Here is an 8,990-nt window from a genome sequence, read left to right as displayed (position 1 = left end):
CCTAGGTAATTATTAAAAACAGAAGGCAATAAACACAACTCTGTATTCATTTCTTCAACAAACCCACTGCCATCTGATCTTCTGAAATCCCTGAAGGAACAACACAACCAGCAGAGAATCTTTAACAGCACTACAATGAGTAAGTTTTTTTTTTTTTTTTTTTTTTTTTTTTTTTTAATCAATCCACCATCTTATGACTACTAACAACTGTATTTAATTATAGTCAATATTCATTCAAATAAGCAAATGTTTGCTAACAAATGCTACTTAAAATGTCAACAGATCAGCAGATACGCATAGTTTTGGTTGGAAAAACTGGTGTTGGCAAGAGTGCTACAGGAAATACCATTCTGGGTGAAAGGATATTTGTGTCAGAAGCAAGAGCTTCATCAATCACTAAACAGTGTGCATGTGTATCACGGATGATTAACAGAAGGCATATTTGGGTTGTGGACACTCCTGGTCTATATGACACACAACTTTCCAATGAAGAAGTTTTAAATGAGATAACGAATTGCACCAGACTTGCAGCTCCAGGTCCTCATATCTTTCTTCTTGTAATTGCCATTGGGCGCTTCACTGAAGAAGAGAGAAATATTGTTGAAGTGATTCACACAGTCTTTGGCCGAGCAGTGCTCAACCACATGATGGTCTTGTTCACCAGGGCAGATGATCTTGAAGAAAGGACATTTGAAGATTACATTAAGGAGACACCAGAGCTAAAACGAGTGATAAATGCATGCAGAGGGAATTTCCATATATTCAACAATAGAGAGAAGTCAAACCGTACACAGGTTGATGAGCTCATGGAGAAGATTGTAGCCATTGTAAGAAAGAATCATAACAGCTACTACAGCCACCCCATTTTTACAATGGCTAATGAACTCAACAGTGTTGAGAGAAACATTATGAAAAAGGAGAAAATGATTGCTGAGCTAAAAAAGGAAATAGAAAGCAAAACACTCATCTTGCAGCATACTAAGCACACAAAGTCATTTTGCAACATATTATAGTATACTTAAGTATGTGATGGCAGCATCTCATAGAATGTATAAAAGTGGAGCTACAAAATGCACAAGTCAGAAGAGAAATATTAAATCAATGTTATATTCTAAGAATTCATGTTTTTTTTAAACATATATGTACACTTTATTCCCACATGGAAAGAACCTATATGAGGATATATGCGCATATATGAAACCTATATGCAGTATATATGCGCATATATGATAATATATATGCTGCATATATGCGTATATATGCCACATATAGGCAACATTGAGGTGCATATATGTGCATATACAGGCCATATAGGTCTCCTGTATTGCTTCTTTATATCCACAAAAAAAGCCCTATATGTACATGCAAGATATGTCTCCTATATAGCTCATGGCAGGATCTGGTCATTTTAGCTCATATCTCACTTTGGCAACTGTCATACATGATGCCTAGCTCATATTTTCTATTATCAGGGCAATAACTAAGAACTAACTAAAAAAAAAAAAAAAAAGCAAAAAACTTATGTGCGAACACGTGAAATTGGTATCACATGTAATTGGCATGTTATGGAATTCACCCACACGGAAATAACCTATATAAACATATATGTTTTAATATAGGTTTTGATATAGGTTTTTAATATATGTGACATATATAAAATTGGCTGTTTTCCTATATTATATGTACATATATGTGCATATATGTACATATGTGCATATATGTACATATAATATAGGAAAACGGCCAATTTTATATATGTCACATATATTAAAAACCTATATCAAAACCTATATTAAAACATATATGTTTATATAGGTTATTTCCGTGTGGGTTTGTTTAATTATCTGATTAAAGATGTTCAGATAATCTGTTTAAATCACCAGGAATTTGGTTGGAGTTAGAAGTTTACAGACTCTGTATTATAAAACGATATATTTGTGGAATATATAGGAATTTGTGCTCTGCATTTCACCCATCCAAGTGCACACACACAGCAGTAAGTACTAGTGAACAAATATGCACAGCGTGCAGCACCCAGGAAGCTGTTGGGAGTTTCATGCCTTGCTCAAGTGTTTCACCTCAGTCATGGTATTGAAGGTGGATGAGAGCACTGGACATTCCCCAACCTACAATCTCTGCCGGTACCGAGACTCAATCTCCGACCTTTGGGTTACAAGTCCGACTCTCTATTGTTAGTAACCATATGTTTCTTTTGTCATTTTTTGTTATCTCCAATTATAATTTAGCTTTTTATTTTAGAGTTCTGTTTATTATTATTATTATTATTATTAGCTTACTACCAACACTACATTCATGTGTTTTATTAGTTTGGCTAAAAACTAAAATAAAAAAAAAAAATGAATGTCAATGTTTTGTACTTGACTCTTTTGTGACTTGCATTACACTCCACTCTTATAGTTTTTCCTTTAACTATTCTTATATTGCTGTATATATTTCTTTTATATCTGCAACCTGTTACATGTTGTGTTATGTAGATGTGGTTAGTCACTATAGCCTAGAACCAGCACAAGTAGCAGCAAAATGTTTATATTAGTCTCATAGCTTCTGGATAAAGCAAACTGGTTGAAAGTGGTTGAAAATTGGATATCTGTTACACTGATACACTATCAACCTTATGTAATGGCAAACATTATTTTTGACAAGAAGTTATTTTGGCTGATGTTAAGTTTAAGGATCAAAATCAACAGAATCATAAACTATTTTAAAACATCTTCTTGGTGTTTGTTCCATTATAAGGTATTACTTCATACAGATTGTTGTCTGAAGTAACCTAATATTCACCTTTTATTTGTATTTAGCCTTCATGCAAACAAGAAATGTAAAATCATTGTCAAATAAACATAAGACTCACCTCATCTTTAACTTTAAACTGTAAGATTGGCTAATTATTCTTATATAAGAATAGCCTAGATAAAGAATATGAAAAGTGCTGCAGGAAAATAAAAAGTGAACAACAACAAACAGAGAGGGATTTATTGAAAATGCAAATTCATTCTCTGCCAGCAGGAGGTGCTTTTGAAACAGTAGAAATCAACACTTTTCTGAAGATAATCAGTTTCCTTCAAAGACGTATTCATATAAAACACCTGCGTCGTGTTTTGAATTTGAAACATGTAGTGCTTATGTTTGTTCAGTGAAGTGAACCACCACAAATAAATCAATATATGGAAAACTCTGGTAATGTATAATGAAATATATACATATATATATATATATATATATATACATAAATATCACAGTATATACTGAGATTATTGTCTAGCCCTAATTCATTTAAATGATGAGTAAACTGATGGTAAGAGTATGGGGTGAGAATAGTTCATTTAACCAAATTGTTACAAATAAAATATTCTGCTATATTACTTGATTTAAAACAGAAAAATGACCCAGCAGCTGAGTTACAGAAAAAATACCCAGCACCTGGGTAAAACATATTAAAAATTGGAGCGAATTGAATGGCATTGAAGTAAATGACTGTAATATAGTTTACTATTTTTTTTAATGATTATTCAACCAGCTAACAAGGGTTAGGAATAAAATAGCCATTACCACTAGTCTGTGCAAGTCACAGTTTACTGTGAGCCTGACAAATATTTGGCAAAAGGCCAAAACTGTTAAAGTTCACTCATTCAAGATGCATATGTCTTATTGACTTTGGACTCTGGACACTTGTTTCAGCCAATCACCTGAGATATAATTGCTGTGTAACTATTACCTTTGGATCTTTAGATTAAGAATATGCAAACTGTTCCAAATGTTCACCAGTGTGAACACATGTTAAGCTCCTACATCAGTCACTGGTGAATGTTTGGAACTGCATTTATATATGAAGAGTTCAGATGCAAAACCAGCTAAATCCATCTGACGTCTTTCTTTAAAAAATGCATTTTTATGAGGCTCAGATGTATAGGTTTCTATGTAAGTACTGGTACTTCTGATTGGGCTGAGGCTGGTATTTTAGCAAGTTTGAAGTGAAAGTATTTGATGGACGTATAATATGTGTCAAGAGCATTCACTTAGTATCATTATCTCATTTTTGACCGAGATGGCTTTTAGCTGATTTTGCATCTGAACTCTTCACATACATATATATATATATATATCCTTCAACATCTCACATTATTACAGTTTATTTGCCATAGTTTAGAGAATGGTAATAAAATATGCCAAGAACTCAGAGTTAAACTGTGTCAGAACAAATTTGTTTTCATAATGTCAGATAACTTTGATAGAAAGGTACGTAAAGGATTACAATCCATGTCTATATACCCCTTATACCTCTAATTCCAAAAAGAGGTGCTTTAATTTAATTTTTTATGTTACATTACAGTCATGGTATTCAAAATACTGTAATTTGAAATATTCTCTATAATGTCTATATAATGTCTATATCTTAGCATTATTACATGCATTGCGATAACTACTAACATCCATATTAGTCAACTAGCTGATTTCTTTTTGTAAGTGAGTGCCATAAACCCTTGCCTTCAGAAATCAAATCTCCTTTTGAATCACTTGCTCTCATCTCCCTTCCTAATAGTTAAAGTAAAAGCATATCCAATCATAAAGTTTGTGTGCAAAAGAGGTTGGGCTTAGGTAATTAATTTAAACAGTCACATTCATTGCTTCAACAAACCCACAACGCAACCAGCAGAGAATGGACAGCACTACAATGAGTAAGTTCTTTATCAGTCCACTGTTTTTTATGACTACTAACAACTGTTTTACTTCTAGTTAATATTCGTTCAAGTTAGCAAATGTTTGTTAACAAATAAAATCTTAAAATGTCAACAGATCAGGACATACGCATAGTTTTGGTTGGTAAAACAGGAGTTGGCAAGAGCGCTACAGGAAATACCATTCTTGGTGACAGGATTTTTGTGTCAGAGTCAAGAGCTTCATCAATCACTAAACAGTGTGAATATGGATCCCGGATGATAAACGGAAGGCAGGTTTGTGTTGTGGACACTCCTGGTCTATATGACACACAACTGTCCAATGAACAAGTCCTAAATGAGATTATGAATTGCATTAGACTTGCAGCTCCGGGTCCTCATGTCTTTCTTCTTGTAATTGCCATTGGGCGCTTCACTGAAGAAGAGAGACACATCGTTGGATTGATTCACACAGCCTTTGGCCAAGAAGTGCACGGACACATGATGGTCTTGTTCACCAGGGCAGATGATCTTGAAGAAAGGACATTTGAAGATTACATTAAGGAGGCACCAGAGCTTAAAAAAGTGATAAATGCATGTGAAGGGAATTACCATGTATTCAACAATAGAGAGAAGTCAAACCGTACACAAGTTGATGAGTTCATGGTGAAGATTGAAGCCATGCTAAAACAGAATCATAACAGCTACTACAGCAACCAACTTTTTAAATTAGCTTATGAACTCAAAGGTGCTGAAAGAAACATAAAGGAAAAGGACAAAATTATTAATGAGCTGAGAATAGCATTAGAAAACAAAACAGCCAACATGCAGCATACTAAGTCATTTTGCAGCATACTATAGTATACTTGAGTATATATTGTCAGCATTTCATAAAATGAATAAACGGGGCACTACAAAATGCACAAGTCATAAGAGAAACATTACATCAATATTATATTCTAACAATTCATGTCTTTTAACATTTTTTTAAAAACATGTACACTTTGTTTATTTAATTATCTGATTAAAGATGCCCAGATAATCTGCTTAAATCACCAGGAATTTGGTTGGGGTTACAAGTTTACAGATTCTGTATTATAAAAGGATATATTTGTGGAATATATAGAAATTTGTGCTCTGCATTTCACTCAATCAAGTGCACACACAAAGCAGTGAGCAGTGAACAAACACACACATAGTGGGCAGCCATTTTTTGCTGCAGCGCCCAGAAAAGCTGTTGGGAGCTTGTTGCCTTGCTCAAGGGTCTCACTCTGCTATATTTTAGGTTTTCATTTAATATTTCTATTCATTATTATTATTAGTAGTAGTAGTAGTAGCAATCTACTACCACCACTACATTCATGTGTGTTATTAGTGTGGCTAAAAAATACAAATAAAAAAATTATAAAAAATTATTGTCAATGTTTGTACTTGTCTCTTTTGTGACTATTTTTTTGCATTACACTCGACTCTTATAGTTTTTCCTTTAACTGCTCTTATACATTTGCTGCAACCTCTTACACATTTCTAAATATAATATTTTTATAGACACCCCCAAAAATGAAAAACTTCAAACAACTGAGAGACTAAAGACCTTTTAAAGAAAATTAAAGTTAAAAATATAGACAAACACCCATTGTACTCTATGAGGATTACTTGAAAGAACATAATCATTAACTCTTGCTGCAAGAAATCAAACTCTTTAGAGGAATTAAAAATATTTTGAACCTTGGGGCAAAACTGTAAAACAGTTTACAGTAAGTATGCAATAAATCTAAAAGTGAAACAACATTTATTGTCCAACATTTCCTAAGTGTAAACCAAATTAACTGAAAAATTAACTGTACTAAAATGTACTAAAGCTTTACATACACTGTAAAAATGTACACATGTACAGAGCAAACTGTACATTTTACAGTATAAAACTAAAATACAAACAATAAAATGCTGAATGTAAACTAGTAAAATCAACAATGCACACAGCTACTAATAATCTGTTTTGAGTTTACAGTTTTGACTGTAAATTATACATTAATGCATGCTTTTTTACTTATAAAAACTGCACAGTTAACAGCAACTGTACAATTTTACTGTAAAATTACATGAAACATCTGCTTTGATTTTTTACAGATTTTCCCTTTATATTGTATGTTAACTTACTGTTATCCAATTTAAGTTTTTTTTATCGAGTTTTTACAATATTTTATAATTAAAAGTTAAAATTACACTATTTTTTACAGTGTAACCTTATTAAAACCAAGTACATACAGTAGCCAAGTACTGCAAAATATAGCTAAATGATTTTGTGAATATAATGCAGTCTTATAATGAGTGTCTTAATGCTCTTTTTCAACTGCAATATAATATATATATATATATATATATTGAAAGCTTATGATCCAGAATTTTGGATGTTGATGTTGTATAAATAACTACAATTATTGACTTGTTTGTTTGTTGATTAATCGATTGAATGATTATGTCAGAATTGCTGCAGAATTTATCTGCCGTATTTTAGTGAGTCATGAAAGCCTTCTAAATTGGACATATTTTACTAACTGAAGCAGAATAAAACTTATATATGCAATAATATTCACATTGCAAGTTGTTTTGAACATGTTAAAGGGCTATATGGACCATGTTGTCACAAATCAAGTCTCTCGATCGTTCTGCTGCCTGCCTTGTGGATTTACTCTGTACCCTGTCTGCTGCCTGCCCTGACCTTTTGCCTGGTCTCTGTGTATGATTTTGCCTTGCCTACGTTGTCCCTTACGCTGTTGATTGATCATTACCTGTCTGATTTGGATTGTGACTTAATAAAGCTGCACATGGATCCCAACTCTACTGACTTGCCATTACAGATGTTACGATATGCATGCAATAAAAACTAAACATTAACAACCAATAAAATACATATATTATCAATACATGATACCAAACATTCTATTGAATCTGAATCAGCACTGTTCAAAAGGTGTGAGATAGCTGCATTAGATTGTAAGGTACAAAAGGTAGAACAAAACATAATCTGTATCCAAAGTACCATCAACATTTTATGAGTTAGCATACAAGATCCAAACAGGTATGGTGAGAGAACACCATCTTGAGGCACTTTGATGTTACAACTTTACATGAAATATATTTGTAAATTATTATGACTCTCTGACTTCAGCTTTTGTTTAGCTGTACAGTAAAATGTTGATACAATGCTGAAAAAGCTTAGCATGATCACAATGACCAAAGGCTTTTAACATATTCACCAGCTGGATTGGGTGCTGAGAGTTCGGCTCCGTTACCTAACTGTTTATTAGAACATTAATTGTGATCATATTTAAAAGCTTTGTACTCTGCATCTACATTTTGCTCTTCTCGTCCTTTTTTCGCTCTAGATTGGGCTTCATGCCTCGCCTTGCTTTCTGCTCTCTCTTTCCTTTTTTTCAACTCTGCCTTAAATTTCCTGATTAGACAGTGATTTCTGTTTTCTAAAAATAAAAAATAAAATAAAATAAAATATAGAAATGAAGAAATTAGTTATTTTTGGTTTGTTGCTTTGTGGTACTCCAGTGTTTCTGTGTGCTTGGTTTTATGTACCTCTATTCTATGGCACCCATCTCCCTGAGGAACAAGATGGACGAGTTGCTCCTGAGTGCAAAGAGTTGGTTTCAAAATATGGCGTCAAGGAGATTTCCCAGACCCACTGGTTTACATACAAGGCTTTTCAAATGTGTGTTTGGACAGAAACAATAACTCAGAGAAGACAAAGACAGGTGGCATTTGTGTTTTTATTAAGGACTCTTGACGTAGGGACTATTCTGTAAGATCTCCTGATCTTGGACACCAGCTCAGTGTCCTTTATTCCAGTTTTCTGTTGATACTGGTATCATCAAACAATATGGAAGAAAGAAAGAAAGAAAGAAAGAAAGAAAGAAAGAAAGAAAGAAAGAAAGAAAGAAAGAAAGAAAGAAAGAAAAAAATTTAGACCAGAACCATTAACATCAATAGTGTTCATTTGAACACATCATGTTTGGGAATATACAAGATGACCAAAAACATTTAGATCTCTATCAATTTGCTTATAAAGAAGGTAAATAATTCAACACATCTTACTCTAAAGCACCTTGGACTGTATTACAATTTACAGTCATTTGTTATCAGAGGTGACTATCTGTTGTGCTATATATCAGGGGTCACCAAATGATGAAGGTCTTACTAGATATACTTGAAAGTTCCAGGCAGGTGCGTGTTGAGACAAGTTGAAGCTAAACTCTGCAGGACACTGGCCCTCCAGGACTGAACATCTGGTGACCCCTGTGC

At 33.3% G+C, this 8,990-nt stretch overlaps 2 protein-coding genes across 2 annotated transcripts; both read left to right on the top strand.

Moving 5' to 3' along the window:
* The first annotated feature begins 19 nt into the window (after positions 1 to 19).
* LOC127157736 (GTPase IMAP family member 7-like) lies at positions 20 to 1,013 on the top strand. The gene is made up of 2 exons (XM_051100990.1): positions 20 to 139; positions 283 to 1,013. The coding sequence occupies exons 1-2, from the start codon at positions 136 to 138 to the stop codon at positions 1,011 to 1,013; spliced, it is 735 nt and encodes a 244-aa protein (XP_050956947.1). The 5' UTR covers positions 20 to 135.
* A 3,650-nt stretch (positions 1,014 to 4,663) lies between these two features.
* LOC127157742 (GTPase IMAP family member 7-like) lies at positions 4,664 to 6,032 on the top strand. Its single transcript, XM_051101000.1, has 2 exons — positions 4,664 to 4,697; positions 4,816 to 6,032. The coding sequence occupies exons 1-2, from the start codon at positions 4,679 to 4,681 to the stop codon at positions 5,535 to 5,537; spliced, it is 741 nt and encodes a 246-aa protein (XP_050956957.1). The 5' UTR covers positions 4,664 to 4,678; the 3' UTR covers positions 5,538 to 6,032.
* Positions 6,033 to 8,990: the final 2,958 nt, after the last annotated feature.

This window comes from Labeo rohita, unplaced genomic scaffold, assembly GCF_022985175.1.
Source record: "Labeo rohita strain BAU-BD-2019 unplaced genomic scaffold, IGBB_LRoh.1.0 scaffold_119, whole genome shotgun sequence".
NCBI lineage: Eukaryota > Metazoa > Chordata > Actinopteri > Cypriniformes > Cyprinidae > Labeo > Labeo rohita.
This window is presented reverse-complemented; position numbering and strand designations above follow the sequence as displayed.